Source organism: Dama dama, chromosome 12 (genome assembly GCF_033118175.1).
Source record: "Dama dama isolate Ldn47 chromosome 12, ASM3311817v1, whole genome shotgun sequence".
NCBI classification, from domain to species: Eukaryota; Metazoa; Chordata; class Mammalia; order Artiodactyla; family Cervidae; genus Dama; species Dama dama.
The window spans coordinates 37,964,665-37,986,801 of record NC_083692.1 but is presented as its reverse complement, the minus strand read 5'-3'; the positions used below and the strand labels follow the sequence as shown (position 1 = coordinate 37,986,801).

The 22,137-nt window shown below is 38.1% G+C and overlaps 1 protein-coding gene across 2 annotated transcripts in view; it reads left to right on the top strand.

The window, feature by feature from the left end:
* SLC30A4 (solute carrier family 30 member 4) overlaps nt 1-22,137 on the top strand; it is a 40,569-nt gene that overhangs the window by 5,180 nt on the left and 13,252 nt on the right. The window contains exons 1-3 of one of the 2 annotated variants that reach the window (XM_061157064.1): nt 3,015-3,168; nt 3,278-3,782; nt 10,636-10,782. In XM_061157064.1, the coding sequence (XP_061013047.1) occupies nt 3,392-3,782; nt 10,636-10,782 (538 nt within the window). In that variant the 5' untranslated portion in view covers nt 3,015-3,168; nt 3,278-3,391. Of the gene's footprint in view, nt 1-3,014; nt 3,169-3,277; nt 3,783-10,635; nt 10,783-22,137 lie in introns of those variants that run through there. The other variant, XM_061157063.1, reaches the window with a different exon arrangement.

Genomic DNA, 22,137 nt, shown 5'->3' with positions numbered 1-22,137 from the left:
CCGAGTGATGCTATAAGGATTAAATGAACTCAGGTAAATCAGATCCCCTGCCTAGTACCTGGCACATAAACAAGCCTTAAGTAAATGTTACCTGTAGTATTACTTTTAGCACTGTCATTTGTTCCAAGAGATATCTGGACCAGAAAACAGGTTTTGACATAGGATATTTCGCATCTATTCCAGTTAACTGCCCTGAGATATGTGTCCTGAAATCGAATTGACAGGTCTCTGCTATTACCTAAACCATCTGTATGTTATAGGTTACCTGGTTAAGAGATAGGCTAAATGGTTGACAACTTTTTCCATTTGCCCAGGCAAAGTATTAAGAAGTATTGTCTCTTATAAAAGAATGGCATACTGATCAAAAGCTAGCATACTTGCAGGAAGCACTCTGCTTATAAATGGGTTGTGTTTCAAAAGCTGACTTATCTATTGTTATAAACTCTGAACATGTAGACAAAAGGTTGAAAATGGTGGTTACCTTCGAAGACTATTCACAGAAATCTATTTATTTAGCCCCCTTTAAAGTTCAACGATAGAAATCATGCCACTAACTCAAGGTAGGCCTAGGAACAAGAGTCCATGTGATAAAAGAATAAGAGAGGTGTCTTTTCTGGAACAGACGAAAGTTGATATCGACTATATTAGCCCTATCTATTGCTGTGTAACAACTTACCCCAAAACTTACCATATTTTAGCTCTTCCCAACAAAGTTTACTGTAAATATCAAAAACAAACAAACAAAACACATGCTCTTGCCTCATCTTGTTTTTAAAAACATCAATCTCCATTCCTTAATGGAATCTCATTTGCAAAATTTTTATTAAAGAGTGATCACATTCCTGAAATACTTTATTCATTTGTTATTTCTCATTAGTAGGATTTCAGGCAATATAACAAACTAAAAGTACTAACAGCAAATAAACTATTCCCAATCTGGATGGATTAATATTAGAATTAAGGAAGCAACCTTCAGGAAAATTTCTTCCTTCTGTTGATAATGACCGGAGTCCCCTGGTTATTAAATACTTTGGGTCTAGGGAACTAGGGGATCGATAATCCAGTTTTCCTAATCTGACTCTCATGACTGCAGTTCTGTAGGAATATCGTGGGCATTCAAAGGTGAGTTGCACCTGAGACATGCAAGATTCTAAAGTGTCATCTGGATCTTCAGAGGAAAATGATGTTTCATATGACTTTTTATTGTATTATTGTGTTTTCTGTAACTTAAAATGTGGTAATTCATATAGATTGTTGTTAAAATATATTTATAAACACTGGATTAATGGGAGTTTGCACTACAATTCAACTCCAAGCAGAAGCTAGGGTCTTGATCTGTGAGTTCTCCTAACAGTGCTGTTGTTTTCATCTTATTTGAGTTTGAACCCTATTTGAGAATATGATGAAGGCCAACAGACTTACTCAAGAAAATACATATACCCACAAAATTTTGCATGTAGTTTTAAGGCCTCCAAATCCCCTAAGACTCATCCAGAGAATCGCCAGAGAAGCAGGAGGTGGGGCTTATTGTCATTTCATTTTGTCATTAAAATTAGATCTAAATTAGAAGCTACTACTAAAAACTTAATTCTTTTTAAACCTTGTTGTTAAATAAAATCAACAGCCAGTACAGATACTTCTACAGTAAGTTTCCTACTTACAAATGAATTCCATTCTGGGAGCACGTTTGCAAGTCCAATTTGTTCCAACCAAGTTAGCCTAGGTACCCAACTAAGACAATGGGCTCTATAGTACTGTACTGTAATAGGTTTATAATACTTCATAATACTTTTTACACAAATAATGCATAAAAACAAACACAAAAATAAACATTTTTAATCTTATAGTACCTTGAAAAGTACAGTAGTACAGTACACAGCTGGCATACCAGGGTTGGCACTGAGTGAACAGGCAAGAAGAGTTACTGACTGGAGGGAGAGGAGGTGGGAGCTGATAGCGCTGAAGGATTGCCGGCAACAGGAGACGGGAGGGCAAACTGTAATTTCACTCACACCTGACATTAATGGCACAGGTTCTGATTCCTTGCTGGATTCAAGTCTATCTAACATTCTTGGGGGAAAAAAAAGATCCAGTGATGTCTGGGTAGTACTATAAACCAGCTACATCACTGCTGCTGTTAAATTTGCTTCCGGATATCCTGAGCTTAAAATAAAGATACTGTAGTACTATACTCTATCTAGTATTGTACAGTAAAGTACACAAGAGCGCAAGCACTTGCAGAGGATGCACATATATGATAATATATGCAGACACGTGAACTAACCTATGTGATCAGATGCGGGGAAAGCATGTTCGCATCTTTGAAAGTTCACGCCTTTGACCGGTCACAACTTGAAGGTTGGTATGTAGGGGACTTACCTACTATAGTTCCTGTGCTTGGGTATAGTCCATACTGTAAATACCTTGGTGGCAAAAGGAACCTGATAGGGAGCACACAGATAACACACATTTGCTGAAAAACAACAGTAAATAAAGCAGGACACTGAACTGCTTACGACCACAAGCCTTGCCCTCTCCAAGGTGATCTGACTGTGCAGCAAATTTTGCCAACTTGCCAGAGAGGCAACAACTCTAATGGCAGAAAAGCTGCTCAACTTAGCAAGAAAGGGTTACATTCTCATGTCGCCAAGCATCCGAAACTCAGATCTCAAAGATTGTCTAGGCCGTCCTTCAGCGGAGCGAACTCGCGGCAGCAACGCCCAACCTCGGGTGGGCGGGACCGTAGAAATCTACCCACTTAACCCGAGGACTCCAGCTCCATCCGACCCGGCCTCCCAGCCTAGCGAAGTGGAGAGCCGGGTGAGGGGCGGGGGACGCGGCGCGCGCCCCTGGCCTGCCCCGCCCCTCGCGTGCGCCTCTGCCGGGCGCGCCCGGCCTGCGTGTCCTCGCGCCCACCCGTCCCTGGCGCGGCTCGCCCGCCGCCGCTCCAGCGCACGCGCGCGGCTTCGCGCAGGGCGGGGAGAGGCGGCGGCCGCGGGCGCCCGGCCCCGAACCTGTCAGACTCGGGAAGCCGGCCTGGAGCGGCGGGCGCTGCAGGCTCGAGGACCGCCCCGCTCCTTCGCGGCCCCGGGCCGAGATGTGCGAACCGGCCCCGCGGAGCCGGCCGGAGGAGAGGAAATGAGCGGCGGCCCGGCAGCGGCACCCCAGGTAGAGCGCTGCCCCCTTTCGGAGCCCCGGCGCCCCCCGCCGCCCGGGGCTTCGGAACTTGTGGGCTCTGTCGGGCCCCCTATAATTTATAATGTTCCGTTTGCCACAGGATGAGGAGGGACGCGCCCCAGGGCCCCTGGGAACTGGCTCTCGAGTGAAGTAGGAGTCGCCGGCCATCCGCCTGCACCCAGCCGCTCGGCGCCGCGGCCGCTCAGCCAGTGCCATGGCCGGATCCGGCGCGTGGAAGCGCCTCAAATCAATGCTGAGGAAGGATGATGCGCCGCTGTTCTTAAATGACACCAGCGCCTTTGACTTCTCGGACGAGGTGGGCGACGAGGGGCTTTCTCGGTTTAACAAACTTCGAGTTGTGGTGGCCGACGATGGTTCCGAAACCCCGGAAAGGCCTGCTAACGGGGCGCACTCGGCTCTCCAGGCCGACGATGACTCCTTGCTGGACCATGACTTACCTTTGACCAACAGTCAGCTGAGTTTGAAGGCGGACCCCTGTGACAACTGCAGCAAGCAGAGAGAGTTGTTGAAACAGAGAAAGGTGAAAACCAGATTGACCATTGCTGCCGTTCTTTACTTGCTTTTCATGATTGGAGAGCTTGTAGGTGAGTTGTGTTGCCAACTCACTTTCCACTTACCTTGCCTACTGCTTTTGGGTTTAAACTTGCTTTTTAGGAAGCTTGTTATTTATCAAGATACTGATCTGGTGATGTGACGAGACCTCACAAACTGCAGATCAGCCTAGGTACAACATAAACTTCCAAAGATAACTTTGACATTTTCTAGTTCTCTGAACATTGTGTCATCTACTGTAAAGTTAAGGACATTATCTTCATTATATACCATGTAACTTCCTGTTTCAGAAAAAAAAAAATCTGATAAAACACTAGGTTAATTTTTGCAACGTTTAAAATAGTAAATGATTCTAAAATTACTTAGAAAAATAACATTTTACTATATGAAGGGACCTTACTGAACACATGCTCCACCTTTTTTAAGAGATCTGAGGGCACAGAGGTTAAATAAATTATGAGGACACTTAAGTAAGTGAAGATTTACATCCCATTGTCTTGATTTTGTTTCCCTCTACAATTGAATTTAGTGGTTGTTTACTGTTTCCTTTTGTATTTACATCCAGGAAATTTGCATAGCTAAATACTACTACTGCTAAGTCACTGCAGTCGTGTCCGACTCTGTGAGACCCCATCCCTGGGATTCTCCAGGCAAGAACACTGGAGTGGGTTGCCATTTCCTTCTCCAACAAATACTACTAACTAAACTCAAAGTTTTTCATTTTAAGGAGGATCTGAAAGCCAGAGGTCTTCCCCAGATTTTATGAATTTGGCTTTTTCACTTTTTAATTATTCAAGTAATGCAGTTTTACTATAAAATACATTCTCCATTTAGAGATTAATTTCAGAGTCACTTTAGTGTAACTGCTAACTTATCTAAGTGATAATTGATAAAGTGACATTAAAGAAAGGACATTATTCTCCTGTGTTCTCCTTTTTTATATTTTGCCACGCCCTGGGGCTTGTGGGATCTTAGTTCCTGGACCAGGGGCTGAAATTCTGAGGTAGTCCTAACCACTGGACTGCCAGGGAATTCCCTCCTGTGTTCGCTTAATGATGAACCATGATGAAAACAGAGGAAGCTGTCTGGATTTAAGATGCTGGCTGGAGGTTATGTGCAGAAAAATTATGTACATTTCCTAACTTGTTTTATACCACTCCTCCCCAGTGCTCACTTCAACCTTTCTAACTTTCTTTCTCCCTTTAACTCACAAAGCTCTTTTCCTGCCCATAATGCCTTCAAACTGACTGGCCCCTCTAAGTCAGTGGCTTTCAAACTTTTTTGATCTCACTGTAGTAAGATACATGCTTAACATAGTGACCTGTGTAGGCATGCATGCATACATCTGTAAGTATGTTCAGACACATACACATATGTATAAATGTATGTATAACTAAAAAGTTGCACATCAAGTGATGTGTTCTACTGTTTTTTCAATTATGGTCCAGCCCATAATTGATTTCATGGTCTATATATGGGTCACAGCCCGCAATTTGAAAAACAGCTTTATATGAACTGCCTTTTCCCAAAACATTCTTGGATGACTTCTTGTCATTCATGTCTCATCTCAAAAGAGACCTCTTGGAGACCTTTCTGACTGACTATAGGTCTCTTCTCCCCTGTTCCTTCCCCCACTTTAAAAGCCCTCAGACTATCTTGCTCGTATATTCACTTGTGTAATATCAGTGTCCACTGAAATATAAGCTCAGTTACCAGCACACAGCACAAGGACTAGCAAAGAGTATACATCTAATACATTTTTGTTAATTAATAATTACTGTTCGAGAATTATAAATGTTTACACTGTAAAGAAAGGAATGGAAGCTGAGATCAGATAAGGTATGACCTCAGCAGACTGAGTCAATGATGCCCAAATTCACATGAATATGGAGTCATTCAGTTAATATTTAATATTTGAAGTTAAATCACATTTAATCACAATTTCTCTCCTTAAAATTAGTTTACACCTATAAAAATTACTAGGATATAATTGCCCTGACTTACCATTTTTTAAGTCTCTTACTTGGTAAATGATGTTTTGCAAAAGCTACAATAAGCATTTCTTTTCAAATACCAACTTAATATTCAAGTATGAAAATCTTGTCAAACACTGTAGAGATGCTAGTACTTAGAATAGACATTAACAGTATTATTCAGAATGTTACATAGAATTGTATACAGTAGAGCATTTATTACAATGTGGCAAAAGCACTTAAAAATAAAGCATCTTATGTAGAAAGTATGGAGTAACTTTTAAAATGAAATAATTTAAAAATCTGAAAGAGGAGACTTGATTTGAATCTTGGGTTTGCTCTGGGACATTAGGCAAGGTCAGTTCTTTCCATTCAGCAAGTATTTCTTGGTATACTTACCTTGTACCAGGCAGTGTGCTGTGGTGTTCCAGACATACAATGGAGAACAAAACTATTATGATCCCTACTATCTAAAACATTTAATCTAATGTTTGGAGGACATTATGTCCTCTTGTAATGGAGGACACAGATGTTACACATGCAAGTAAATTTAAAATGCAAATGGTTTTAAGTACTGTGAAGAAAAAGAACAAAATACTATAGGACATAGTAATCAATAGGACATGGTTTATGTATGAGCCGGATACAGTTAAACCAAAGAAAGAATAATAGGAGTTATTTAAGAAAAGGGACTGGAGGAGGACTTTTTTTTCAAGCAAAGAGAACAGCAAGTTCAAAAGTCCTAAAACCAGCAGTTCTTTAAAAGGACCTAAAAAGACCAGTTTGGCCAGAATACAGTAAGTAAGAGGGAAAGAGGTAAGGGGCCCAGATCAAGTAGGTCCTGATAGACCATTTTAAATGAGTCTATTCTTTAATTCTAAGTACAGCAGGGATCCAGTGATGGCTTCTGAGTAGAGACTGACATGATGGGATTTACTTTCTTAAAAGATAACTCTGACTCTTATATGGAGAGTGGATTGGCTGGTTCAAGAGCAGAAGGAAGTATATTTTCACAGAAGTCCCAACAGGAAGTGATTATGACTTGAAATAGAGTGGATGGAGAAAAATACACTGGTTGAGAAACATTCTAGAGGTAACTGTGGCAAAACGGCTAATGAGTTGAATGTGAGAGTTGATGGGAGAGCAATATCAGGAATGATTCTGAAATTTCGTACCTAACCTGCTGAGTGTATGGAAATGTGTATCCTTTATGAAGCAGGGAAGGGAGAAAATACAGAACAGGATTTAAGCATGGGCTCAAGGGTTGTTTTACACATGTTAGGTATTACAGGTATGTGCAATAGCCATGCAAAAATGTCTAGTGACCTCTTATATGTAAGTCTGTCATTCAGAAGGGAGGTCAAGGTAGATGCCATAGGAATAGAAAAAATTATCTAGAGAGCTCAAGTCTTGAGGAACTACAACTTTAGAAGTTAGACAGAAGGCAAACAAGTATCCCAGAACTGAAGAAAAGAGTATTTCAAATTGGAAATAAATAAGTTAAAGCTTCTGAGAGGCCCAATAAGATGAGAACTAAAATATCCTTTGGATTTAGTAACAGTTATTGACTGCTCTAACAGCTGCATGGGAATGAAAAAGATATATGTGTATGTGTGTGTACATATATGTATATCCACATACATATATGGAATATATACATATTATCTCCACATAGATGGGGAAAACTGGAAAGGAGACAATAGCAACACAAACTAGAAAGGAATCACATAAAATAGGCCCAAGAAAGCCAATTCCTAAACAAGCAGTGGGGAAAACCAAGACCCAATCCAGTTCATACTAGTGCATCAGAAACACCTAGATAACTTGTTACACAAATTGCTGGACCAGAGTTCCTAATTAAATAGTTCCGGGATAGAATTTTCTAACAAGTTCCCAGGAGATGCTGACACTGCTGATCCTGAATACTACAAATGAGAACTGCACTAGAGAATACCAAGCAGGACTGGAATTGGTTGTATCAGGTACCCTTCTAAGTGGGTAAAGAGGAAGGCTAAAATAAGGAAAGCTTATGAAAACTTGTTTAAGGAAAGTTTATGAAAAGTCAGATATAATAGTGTAATAATAGAATAAGTATCCATAGAGATAAAATGAGATCATGAATGTATGAAACAAGAATAGGCTATTCTTAAAAAGAAATTCAGAGTAGAAAAAAAGATTTTGAATAATAAAAACATTAAAATATTTTTTAACTCCAAACAAATTAGAAGGTGAATTAAGATAGTCTCTTACAGAATAGAGCAGAGAGATAAGAAGATCATGTGAGAAGAAAGGCAAGAAAACTAGTATGTGAGTTCAAGTTCCAAATAATAGGGGTTTGGGGAACAGAGAAAGCATAAGAAAGAAATTATCAGTAACATAGTTTAAGAAATTTTCCCAGAACCAACAGGTATATAATTACAGACAGAGTCAATAAAAGCCCAAATTGGATGAAAAGAATACCACACCAAGGTATGTCATTGTAAAATTTGAGAAGACTTATTTATTGCTTCAGGCAACTGGTGTGTTCAACAACTGTCTCTGTTTTCAACCAACATTCACTGTGGTTTGCACCAGGGCCAAGTTCCAAGTCAAGTCAAATAAAAAGAACCTTGCAAGTATAGTCTCTGAGGGAATTACCAGACAGGTCAAATAATGACAATTTCCTGACGGTGGGGCTTTTAATGACCTTTAAGTCCATCGAGGATGTCCCTGGTGGCTCAAATGGTAAAGAATCTGCCTGCAATGCGGAAGACCCAGGTTCGATCCCCAGGAGAAGAAAATGGCAACCCACTCCAGTATTCTTTTCTGGAGAATCCCATGGACAGAGGAGCCTGGCTGGCTACAGTCCATGGGGTCACAAAGAATCAAACACAACTGAGCGACTTAACACTTTCACTTTCAACTCCATCCTATTCCTTACAGTGGCTGTCCGGCTGAGGTTTTCACTGTGGTTACTGCTTGTCAGTTTCCAAGGCTACCATGGAATTGAAGAGGGAGAGATTGGGTACAAAGCAAGCTAAAATGCCACAGAGCTACTGAGCTTCTTACCAAGGTTGAGCCTTTTTCCTTGAATAAATGCTACCTGTATCAGCCTTTGTTTAATTAATTTCCATAGTTTTCCGAAAGCTGGTTTGGACAATTTTTGCCCATGTTCCATGCCTTGTATGGAGGAGATGATTTTCAGAGGTCCTTACTCTGCTTTCTTTGCTAGTGATCGCCACATGTGGCTCTTTAGGCTAACTAAAATAAATTCAATCCCTTAGTTGCTCTAGCCATATTTCAAATTCTCAAAAGCCACATGTGACTAGCGGCTACTCCACTGGCCAGTGCTGATAGAACATTTCCATCATCTCAGTTTTATTGGACAGTGTGGTTTTAAGGTATTATCTTCATTTTATAGATGAATAAATTGAAGCTTAAAAATGATTAAGTAACTTGCTCAAAGTCTCTGAGATTTCAAAGTCCTGGAAGCCTGGTGTGTTGCAGTCCATGGGTTGCAAAGAGTTGGACACCACTCAGCAACTAAACTGAGCTGATGCTATTAACCACCAAGCTGTATTTTCTCTCAGTGATTTCCAGCTTTTTCATGTCAGGGAATACATAAAAAATGGTTTTTGTATAGACAACACTGGGGTAAATGGATGTATCTACAAGATCATCAGCCCTACTTCTGCTGTCCTTGGCTCTGCACACTCATCCCAGGAACAGGGGAATCAATAGCTCAGCACATTTAAGTGTCACAACATCCTGATCATGAAGTTCTGCAGTACACTGTAACAGTAATTCTCATAGTGTGGTTCCAAAACCAGAAGCATCAATGACGACCTGGGAACATGTTAGAAATGTAAATTCTCAGGCCTCATCCAGACCTACTGAATTAGAAATTCTGGGAGTGGGGTCAAGAAGTCTGTAGTTTAACAAACCTTCCAGGTGATTGTGATATACATACAAGCTTGAATACTCTGTATAATAAAAATTTCTTCTCTGAATGGTGATAGGAAAATCGGTTGACCATAATGGAACTAAATAATAATAATAAATAGTGTACATATATTATGTGTGTGTATATATATATCACATATATATAAAATAAATATAAATTTATATATACAGACATAGACATACACACCCAAATATATGAAATATATACATTATTATCATTTACTGGAAAACCAGTACAAAAAAATTGTTTTCTAAATGCCATCTTTTATCCATTAGGAGACACTGCTATTTATATCTGAGAGAATCAGTTATTTTTTATCTTTTGTTTTGAACTATTGAATACCTTATGAATTTCTTTAGTTTATGTTCAAACCCTCCCAAATTAGTGAATACCTACCTTTTGTTCAGCTTTATTATAATATTTAGATATGGTGGTTATTAATTTCACTAACAGTACTCAGTGGTAAATAATATGAGCCAGGTTTGATCCCTGGGTCATGAAGATCCCCTGAAGCAGGGCATGGCAACCCACCCTAGGACTCTTGCCTGGACAATCCCATGGACGGAGAAGCCTGGCAGGCTGCAGTCATAGGGTCGCACAGAGTTGGACACATCTGAAGCAATAAGTGGCAGCCACAGAATTAGTAGGCTGAGTAAAAGCTGAAGTGCTAAAACATAAAACTTCTCTTGTGGTAGCCCCCCTTTAGTGCCTCTTAATTTTTTTAAGGTCATTGATTCCTCAGAGAACCTGCTTCTAGAAATGGACAGTCTCACCAGAAAAAAAAATATGCATAGTTAATGTTTTACATAAAACTTCAGGATACTTTGACTTAATTGCCATAGGATAACTATTTAGTTAACTTTAGTTGTAAGTTCATGTTTTGTGAAATGTTGCATATTTGGGGTTTGATTGCTTATGTTTGTTATTTTAATTAACTTATTCCTTCTTTCCTGTCACCCTTACTCTAAGGTGGATACATTGCAAATAGCCTAGCAATCATGACAGATGCACTTCATATGTTAACTGACCTAAGTGCCATCATATTGACCCTGCTTGCTTTGTGGCTGTCTTCAAAATCACCAACCAAAAGATTCACCTTTGGATTTCATCGCTTAGGTAAGTAATTGGGCGTTTCTTTATTTATAAAATTTTATAGTAAAATCACAATGAATTATATAACCTTTGATTAACTAAAGTCTTTCTGGTGATAGCCTGTTAGAACAAAGCCAATGAAAATAGACAAATAGGAACACCTCCAAATGCATTATGTGTTATGCATTGGCCTAGGAAATAAAGCTATTCAGATATATTTCTTCAGATATATATCTTCCAGGGTACATTCAGTTCATTCAGCTAAATAGCTTACACATCTAAAATTACATGGTAATCAGGTACTTTGCTGACAGTCCAGTGGTTAGGACTCTGTGCTTCCACTTCAGGGGGCACAGGTTTGATCCCTGGTCAGGGAACTAAGATCCCTCATGCCATGGCATAGCCAAAAGAAAAAACTTATATGATGATCATTAATCTTCAAATGTTGTTCCCTGTGTCCTGAAGATGCTAACAGAAAAAAAGTTTACCTTCAGTTTATTGAACCAAGCAGAACTATATGTATTTAATTCATCAGTGAGTGTTAACTTCTTTCTTTCACTTCAGGCTTTCCAACCAAAGCTACTGTAGTCCAGGTTTGGGGTAATACTGTAATCTGTATAACATGCTGCATGGCTGACCTTCACTGTGGCCCTTAACTGTAAATACAACAAAGATTCTCTGCTTGACCAAACCTCCTGAGCCATCTCCCAAGCCCATCTGTGTTCTTCCTTGTAAAATCTAGTTTTAGCAAGAACCTTGGCAAGCCAATTTAACAGAAACCCCATTCTCAATATTCGATAGGTTATCCCCAGGTGATGTCTCATCAGCCTGGCTTGTTTTCATCAAGACTTCCTATACCAATCTCAATGGCTTCCTCCAACCTTTAATAAAGTCTTCTTTACTACATTTTAACAAGTGTCATAGATTTTTTTTCTTTAACAATGCACACAAAGTTTATTTTCCTGTTTTGAATAAATATTAATATTCAATTAAAAGAGGTTAAAATCATACATTGTTATCCACACAGCTCTTCTTCTTGCTTGTTTTTAAAATTTTTACATATTTTTAAAATACATGTAAAACAGTCACTTGAATTAGTATATGAAGTGCCATATGACCAATTTTTGCATTTGCTTAGAACCTAAAAATTGACATTTAAGTAGCTTCAGCAAAGCTGGTCTTAAAGAACCAGAATTAACATCTTTTGTAGAGACATTGACACTTTGGGCTAATATGGTAATCAGTATCTCCCCTTCTTTGTTACTTTTTAGCCTAATCTTAACATGTAGGTTTCATATAATTTAATAGCTGAGTCTTCTGGTGTAAAACTTGATGTTGTATGTGAATGGCTGTATTACAAGTAGCTATCCAGGTCATAACCTAGGGAAATTATCTGGCATCCCCGTATCTCAGCATCCTCAGCTGCTGTACAAGAGAGGTAAAGCCCTGAACAAGGTCTTTCTGTTATTTGTTAAGCCAGTGCACAACACAATGCATTTGGATGTGTTCCTAAAAAACTCCCACTGCTAACTCACACATTATACATCCATTTGTTTACTGATTGCCTTGGGGTTTGTAAACAGCTTCAAAATGATTCTCAAACTTTAATCTTTTTGTGATGTAAACTCCTGCAATTTAAGATCAGAACTCAAACATAGCATCATGGAATGGGGATTTTAATTTTCTAAAGAGAGTACATTCATTTTAGATTGTAGATCCCTTGGAATTCTAATGAAAACAGTGGAATTCTCCCCTAGAAATGCGCAGTAACATAGAAGGTTCTACAAGTGATCAATTAAGAACACATAATCATGGAAATTCTATTAAATGTCAAATAAGTATTTAATATTTATTTGGTCATAGATTATAAGCACTATGGAAAGATGAAAGAAAGAAGAACTGACTGGTTCTATTGTATTTCTGTATATTTCTACAGAAAGTCAAATTTTTCCCTTTCCTTAAAAGTGACTAGTTCAAGATGGTGGACTAGAAATCAGCATTTGAGATAGGAAATACATTTCAGTAGGAAATACAGAGTACCAAAACAACAAAGAAAAGCAAATGGCTGGGTAACCAATAAACAGGAAATTTCTGGAAGTCAGAAAGTAGATGGGAGTGGGTTGAAGAAAGAAACAAGCCAAGGAGCAGCAGCCTGGAGTACATTTGGGCAGGAATGGAACTCCAAAGAAGACTCAGGGACAGAAATGGCAGAAGTGAGAATTAGGGCTTAAAACAAGATTAACTGAATGGCTATAAATGAGAAACTGCTCCTACTAGTCAGTCCACTATGTCCCTACCTTCTTCCCATCCCCACCTCCCTCAGGCAGTCTGCATTTCTCTCCATGTGAACACAAAATAGTTCTAGAAAGAAACTGAGCCAAATGTTTGGAGAAAGCTGAGGCTTTTAGTGTGAATGTTGATGCTCCAAAATAAATCTTTCTCATCCTAGAATTCAGGGTTCTGCAGCCTTAGAGTTTGGTTCCCCACATACTCACGCTAAAGTAATACACTCGTCTCAGTCTGTCCTGCTGTAGACCCCTTATTCATAACTATTTTAAATAGTTATGTGTTATCCTTCCAGCATTTATTTTTTGCATAGTCCTGTCCTTCTACCCTAAATGTGAACAGACAACCAAGGATCTTTTAGGAAATGAGAAAAATCAGCAGCATGAAAGAAAGTTTAAAAAAAAAAAAAACAACTAACAAAAATTTGTCCTACCTGAAAAAGAGGTGACTTAAGAAACAGAGGAAAATGATTTAAATTATCTTATTAATATACTCAGTATAGTAAAACAATAAAATATTTTGAAAAAAGCATGTAGAAAAAGCTCTTTGAAATTGAAATATTACAAAAAATTTAAAAAAAAATTTTTTTCAATAGGTCTAGAAAATATAATCAAGAAAGTCTTCCAGAAAGAGAAATGCCATATGATAATATTTATATATGAGATCTAAAATATGATATAAATCAACCCATCCATGAAACAAACAGACTCACAGGTAGAGAGAACAGACTTGTGGTTGCTAAAGGGGATGGGGGGGTAGGGGCTGGGTAGGGGAGGGACAGAATGGGAGCTTGGGATTAGCAAAGGCAAACTATTATATAACAGGATGAATAAACAAGATTCCACTCTATAGCACAGGGAATGATACTCAATATCCTATGAGAAACTATAATAGAAAAAAATATGAAAAAGAATATATATATGTATAATTGAGTCACTTTGCTCTGCAGAAGAAGTTTACAAACATTGTAAATCAGCTACAATAAAAATTTTAAACAGTAGTAAAAAAGAAAAAAAGTCTCCCAGAATACAGAACAAAAATAAATAAAAACAGGAAGAAAAAGTTTAAAACTATAAAAGAATGATCTGGAAAGTCTGAAGTATATTATTAAAAACCTCAGAAAAAGAGACTTAAAAAGGAGTGACTGCTTCAGCATTATAGGGTTTCTTTTTCGGGCTGATGAGCATGTTCTGGAATTAATGGTACTTTAATTATTGCACAACCTGTGCATATACTAAAACCCACTGAATTGTCCACTTCAAAATTGTTAAAGTGGTAAATTTTGTCATTTGAATTTTATCTAAATTTTTTAAGTCATCTAAAAAATAGAAGGGAGAGGATTATTGTGATACAGATAGGTGAGTATTTTCCAGAGCCAAGGAGAGAATCACTCCCTCATACTAGAAGGGCCTTTTGAGATCTTTTTCTTCTTTGTATTCCAAAATCTTACAAGGATATAGATAGATAAGAACGTATTTCATTATCCTGCTCTTTGAAGTAATGAAAGAAAAACTTATGATGATCTGAGGAGGATTAAAAAGGCAATAAAGGTATGTAGAGTTGAACAAAGCTATAAACCGAAGCAGTGGCTGTCGTCATGTGCTATAACATTCCACAGCTTCACAAGTAATCCAAGTTCTCTAGGGGAAGGTATGTTTACGTTGGATGTCTTTAGACAGCATGCCTCTAATGACCTCCCAACTACCAAGATTTGGGGATTCAGGTCCTAAAGAACGTTTCGGAAGGAATTCCCCCTAAGAAACTTCTGTTTGGTTACTGTGCTGTTGAATTTTGTCTTGCTTTGATGGCATGGGTGATAGGAGTTGGATTTTTCTTTGTTGATTTACTTTGTATATATGTAAGACTGTCACAGAAGTCAAAAATTAATTTTTGAAAGAAAAGATTTACTCGGAGAAGCCTTGCTTTCATCCTGTCCCCTCCAACCCATCCTTCTGCCCTACTCCTAATTAGCAACCATTCTAATTACATTCTGTCTGTCCTTCCAGCATTTCCTTTTGAAAGTATAAGAAAAAAAATATGCCACTCCCCGCCACCCTTTCCTATGCAAAGGCAGCATACTAGAGGTGTGTGTCTGTGGATAAGAATTAGATACTAGTAGTATCATACCCTAAATTCATTTTCTTTTTGTCTTCTCATAACACTTTCAATTCAGTTCAGTTGCTCAGTCGTGTCCGACTCTTTGTGACTGAACCGCAGCACGCCAGGCCTCCCTGTCCATCACAAACTCCCAGAGTCCACCCAAGCCCATGTCCCTTGAGTCAGTGATGCCATCCAACCATGTCATCCTCTGTTGTCCCCTTCTCCTCCTGCCCTCAATCTTTCCCAGCATCAGGGTCTTTTCAAATGAGTCAGCTCTTCGCATCAGGTGGCCAAAATATTGGAGTTTCAGCTTCAACATCAGTCCTTCCAGTGAACACCCAGGACTGATCTTCTTTAGGATGGACTGATTGGATCTCCTTGCTGTCCAAGGCACTCTCAAGAGTCTTCTCCAACACCACAGTTCAAAAGCATCAATTCTTCGGCACTCAGCTTTCTTTAAGTCCAACTCTCACATCCATACATGACCACTGGAAAAACCATAGCCTTGACTAGATGGACCTTTGTTGGCAAACTAATGTCTCTGCTTTTTAATATGCTGTCTAGGTTGGTCATAACTTTCCTTCCAACGAGCAAGCGTCTTTTAATTTCATGGCTGCAATCACCATCTGCAGTGATTTTGGAGCCCAGAAAAATAAAGTCAGCCACTATTTCCACTGTTTCCCCATCTATTTGCCATGTAGTGATGGGACTGGATGCCATGATCTTAGTTTTCTGAATGTTGGGCTTTAAGCCAACTTTTTCACTCTCGTCTTTCACTTTCATCAAGAGGCTCTTTAGTTCTTCACTTTCTGCCATAAGGGTGGTATCATCTGCATATCTGAGGTTATTGATATTTCTCCCAGCAATCTTGATTCCAGCTTGTGCTTCATCCAGCCCAGCGTTTCTCATGATGTACTCTGCATATAAGTTAAATAAGTAGAGTGACAATATACAGCCTTGACGTACTCCTTTTCCTATTTGGAACCAGTCTGTTCCATGTCCAGTTCTAACTGTTGCTTCCTGATCTGCATACAGATTTCTGAAGAGGTAGGTCAGGTGGTCTGGTATTCCCATCTCTTTCAGAATTTTCCACAGTTTATTGTGATCCACACAGTCAAAGGCTTTAGCATAGTCAATAAAGCAGAAATAGATGTTTTTCTGGAACTCTCTTGCTTTTTCGATGATCCAGAGAATGTTGGCAATTTGATCTCTGGTTCCTCTGCCTTTTCTAAAACCAGCTTGAACATCTGGAATTTCACGGTTCATGTATTGCTGAAGCCTGGCTTGGAGAACTTTGAGCATTACTTTACTAGCGTGTGAGATGAGTGCAATTATGCGGTAGTTTGAGCATTCTTTGACATTGCCTTTCTTTGAGGTTGGAATGAAAACTGACCTTTTCCAGTGCTGTGGCCACTGCTGACTTTTCCAAATTTGCTGGCATATTGAGTGCAGCACTTTCACAGCATCATCGTTCAGGATTTGATATAGCTCAACTGGAATTCCATCACCTCCACAAGCTTTGTTTGTAGTGATGCTTCCTCAGGCCCACTTGACTTCACATTCCAGGATGTCTCGCTCTAGGTGAGTGATCACACCATCGTGATTATCTGGGTCGTGAAGATCTTTTTTGTACAGTTCTTCTGTGTATTCTTGCCACCTCTTCTTAATATCTTCTGCTTCAGTTAAGTCCCTACCATTTCTGTAACACTTTATACATGCCTAATAGCATTTATCACATATTTATAGATATTTTTATGAGACAGTGTCTCCTTCTAGACCATGAATTAAGTAGGGATAAGAACATAAAATACGAAACTCTATGGGTCTGGCACTAATAAGTGCTGTATAAGGTATCATTCATCCAATTGTTACATAGTCAAAGCTGAGTAAATATGGATATGAAAACTGAAACAGATAATCTAGTGATCCTTAAATCATTTGTTTTCAAAGTTAAACCAACTTCCAAACTGAGAGTAGGAGAATTTTTTAAATTTTGGGACAAAACTATTTGGGACTTGAAAGCATTTATCTATAATTCTGAATTGGTTTATACTCACAAACTCTAAAAATTTATTTACAGTAACATAGCTGAGTTGTGTAGCCTGGCTTGTAGGTCCTTCAGGCTAATTAAGAAACTAGTCAGAAGGGAATTTCTTCTCCTTATCTTAGTCAGGGGTTGATCCCACATCTGAGATCTGCTCTTTCACTAGCTGTATGACCTTTGGGAGAGTGACTTGACTTAACTATGGGTTTCTACTGTAAAATATGGATGATAGTACTTTTATTGCAGAATTGTTAAAAAAAATAATAATAATAATTAAGGTCGTATAAGTTCCTAACGTGATACCTGGCACAGAGTAAATTCTCACTAAAAGTTAGTGTCAGCCTTCTTTTCCTTCCCTCTTCTATCTGCCAGTTTGTCATCTTTTCCAGACTTTCCTTATCTTTGAAAATGCTCTATGCTTCAAAACTGCCTGCCTCCCCCGACCCCAATGAAAATTCTTGTTTTTTTCAGCAAAGCTATCTCAGCGAGGTAGTAGGAGAAAAGTAACATGATTCACCCTCATGATTAACAATTTTTAAAGATGTGCTTTATAACTCAGGTCTTTAGTAACATTTGGGGCAGTATAACAAAGTTTATTTTAGCAAAAATGGTTCAGTCAAGGCGAGAGAGGTAGTTTCAGATCTGAGGGGTAAGCCCAGCTGGCTGTTGCAGGAGTCAGTTCCATTCTGTTAGCGCTTTCTGTCCTTCTTGTGAACTCACAGGTTGTATAAAATCATTCAGGTTTTTCTTCTCCTTTTTCTTTTTTTTCTTTCTTTCTTACATTTCAGTGAGTTGCAATGGCAGCTCTTTTGTGAGAAGGTATGTGAGTTATTTTTAAATGCCTGGATTTATTTGACTGTGGTTATGTCATCTTATTCTGGATGTTAATAAAACTTAGACCTTCATGAAGCCACACTGTAGAAGAAATCCCACAAATCCTTAGGAGGAATAGCATTATGTCTCAAGGGACATGCTATTCCAAAGGGGGGCAGAAAACTTTCTGCTTTTATCCTCTGTGGATTATGAGGGTAATTGACTTTATTTGGCTTTTCTTCCAGTTCTTGGGCTGAAGAGTCTGCAAGGATTAGATAAAGATAGTGGCCATGTGATAGGACTGTAATAAGCAGAGTTGTCTGTATTTGAAATAAAATGCAAGATTAACTTTGGTAATGCAGACCTCAGCCTAGGTTAACTGTGAAGTGACATGCAGGGATCTTTTGTAGCAATGTGTCATTCTACTGAGCACAGACCTTGCAGATCTGACTAGATGGTGGTTGTCCTGAGGTAACTGTCTGATTATAATGCTAATTCTACATAGTTTGTTATTTTTCCCCTGATACTTACTAAAGGAACAGAAAGTATTCAGCTAAACAAATTTCTTCCCCCATACATGCAGCCAAAAAAAAAAAAAAAAAAAACCCTTCTCCTTTCCCTGGTGATTCATTTCAACAACTTCCTCCCACCCCTGACAAAAGTTATGCCTGTTTGTCATGTTCACATCTTAAACGTTAATTCATATCACATGAACATATATAGGAAAAGTATAGGTACGTGCTAGAAATGGGACAGGTATAAGACATCAGTCAACACTGGATAGCCAAAAGTCGACTCAAGAGCACTGGGCACTGTGGGTGTGGGGAGGAGGGAGTGGTCAAAGGCAGAAAACCAGGTGATTTAGAGTAGGAAGTGAGAGAATCCAAAGATACATTCTTTGCAGTTTAGCTTTTAGTATCCTGGTGGCAACTGTGGGCCCCTGAAATCCTATGAGATGTCTTCTTTGTCCTGAGTTCATCCTCATCTGTGGACAAGATGAAATAAAAATACTAGTTTGGAAGTCCTAGGCAAATCCAGTACAGCCCACTGCTTTTCCTTCTTTTTCCTTCCTATCTGCTTTTAGAAGAATGTAGAAAAGAAAAATAGCATAAAAGGAAATGGAAGAGACTATATCTCCACTCTCCTTCCCTACTCTTTTTTACAGGCCTCTGAAAGCTGAACTTTAGATGTTTGCTATTTAAGTTTGAGTCAATAGCGAGACAGTGTGTATACCTCAAGGGAAACAGACATTATTGGCATCATAGCAAAGATAATGGTTATGACAGGCCAGTACATCTGGGCAGCACTCATAAAAAAGCAAATATGCTTGGGTTGAGTGTGGTTTACATAGTTGAAGTAGGTTGTTACTCATTCACTGAATAGGTGCTCAAACGTTCCTGTTGAATGGGTAATATTATGGGGGGGGGGTGGGGAACAAGACAGTAAATATATACACAAGCACAACATAATCATAAATTATATTAAATGCTGTAAAGAGAAAGAATAAGGTAGTATGATGGAGAATAACAGAGGATGTCAGAGAAGGACTCAGTATTTTTCATATGAATCTTGAAAACCTCTAGTTTTGGCAATTTACTTGGATGTGCTCTCAGTCACCCAGTTGTATCCAACTCTTTTGAGACTCCATGGACTGCAACCCACAAGGCTCCTCTGTTCATGGAATTTTCCAAGCAAGAATACTAGAGTGGATTGCTATTTCCTACTCCAGGGGATCTTCCTGACCCAGGGATCAAACCTGCATCTCTTGCATCTCCTGCATTGGCAGATGGGTTCTTTACCACTGTACCACCTGGAAAACCATTTGGCAATTTACAGATGTGTTAAAATGTACAATAAACATTTTTAATCTATTATAGTACTATCAAAACTTGATAATCATCTGTGTTTTGTTCCATTTAATTTTTATTCTTACTATTTATTAGCTTTTCAAGTCAAAACTGTTTGTCCTCTCTATGTGAAATTTAGGGTATATTTTGGTCTTTGTTAGATCATTGATCATAATAAGCATTTGTATTTCAGCTGAATGAAATGACCCAAGTGAGTGTTACAAAACACATATTCATTCATCTTACTCCATCCTCCGATGCTATCATTCAGCCAAGTAGAGTGATACAATTATTTGTGTGTAGAATAAAGAAGCAAATTATGTTAGAACTACTATAAAATAGGTTTTCTAGAATTTCCATAAAAATCTCTTTCAAGAGTTTACCTATGCTAAATTTCCATTTTGTCAAGTTTATCTAAGATGAATAGGATAGTAACTTTCACAGAAACTAGGGTTTCAATTGTGAAAGTTCCTGAGTCTCTTTTAGAAAATGAAAAATCTACATGTTGTATGCTCCTTTCATCTTGAAAAACTTTAATGTATGTTATGTGACCAGATACCAACCCAGGGCAACAGGTCAAGAATGAGAAGATTGGAGCAAATCATAATTTGGTTGTTGATTGAAAACTTCCTTCTCTCTCAAATGTGGGAGAAAACAATATCTTGCCTGCATTTATCTACATTCCATCATATTTAAAATACTACGAAAAAGTTTTAAACACTAATTAGGCCTATTCATGATATTTCACCAAAGTTTAATTTATTCACAGTGAAAGAACTTTTTGTTCGTTTTATCAGAATGATCATATGTCTACTCTTGGAAATTTTAGTTATATATGTTCCTGTGCCTTATACTTCTCAATTATAAATCTCAGTCCTAAAAATATACTCAAAATTTAGTTTCTTTTTTGCATTTATCAGTGCTCTGTTTAGAAAACATTTTGACAGATCATTAGAATAAAAAAATAACAGATGAATTCTTTGCTTTTCACCAGGGAAACTAAATATGAGGCACATTCCTATTAATTACTGAATAAGCCACATCTTTGGTAACAGTATCCTAATATGTCATTTTGAGAATTTCTAGGAATCAACTGAATCCCATTACTCTTAACTATGGGCAGGCATTAGGGTCCTTTGTGCTACTCATGTGGGTGAAAACTGTGTGGTGGAAAACAGTTTTTGGCTGCAAGGGCCTCGGGCCTTCTCAGGGGGGGGAATCCTCCTTGTCAAGAAGGTCATGCTTTAGTTTGACTTTCATTTTACTTTATTTTGAATATGGTTTTGCCTTGTCTGAAAGTTCACAAAAAGATAATTCTCAGTGTTTAGGAAAACGATCACCGAGATGTGGGTGTTGGCACATTTAACTTGCAAGCTCTCTCGCTGTCTCCAGATGACAATATGTCTGAAATATTGCATGGGACATACTTATATGCAAAAATTGGTTGTCTATCTGAAATGCAGATTTAACCAGGCATCCAGTATTTTATCTGGAAGACCTCCTAGGGTCACAATGTATCTTATCATCCAAAAGACAAAGACACTTTTGAGAGTGAAATGGGACACTGATAGTAATTATGACAGGATAATAGGCATAAATTGGGGCTATCTGGGAAAACAGGAAAGTATGGCCAACCTAATTACAAAGTGTTTTGAAAGAATTTTTAATTACTGGTTTTAGATCTTCATAAGCAATCACATCTCTGTGTCATTAACTTGTATAACTGTTAATCTTTACAAAATGTACTGCTTTATAATTTCATATAACTGTTAATCTTTACAAAATGTACTGCTTTATAATTTCATATTAAAAATTTTATTTAGGTACCCTTAAAACTATGGTGTCCTAACTGTTAGCTAGCGTCAACCTGGACACATGATTAAAGTTCTTTTTTTTTTTTTTCCAGAAGAGTTTGAGAAGGATTAAAGAGAATTAAAGAGAATTAAAATAATTAATTAAATAGAATTAAGAATTAATTAATTAAGAGAATTAAAGAGAATTAAAGTTCTATTTCCTCGTAAAATGAGGAGCCAACCACTAGTACCTGAAATTTTACAGTTCAAAATTTGTTATTTATTCTTTCTTTATATTATTTATATATGCATATTTTGCTGTCAGCGGTTATAACTTAACAAGAAATTCTATGTGTTTTCAGTCTTATATTTGGCTTAATTCTTTTCTTTTAACCTAGTCTTGTTTTTCGGGATTTAGTAAGTAACCTATTGTTCATATTTAGCTTAACCTTCTTAATTGTATATATACCCTTTTATCTATCCTTACTCAGCCTAA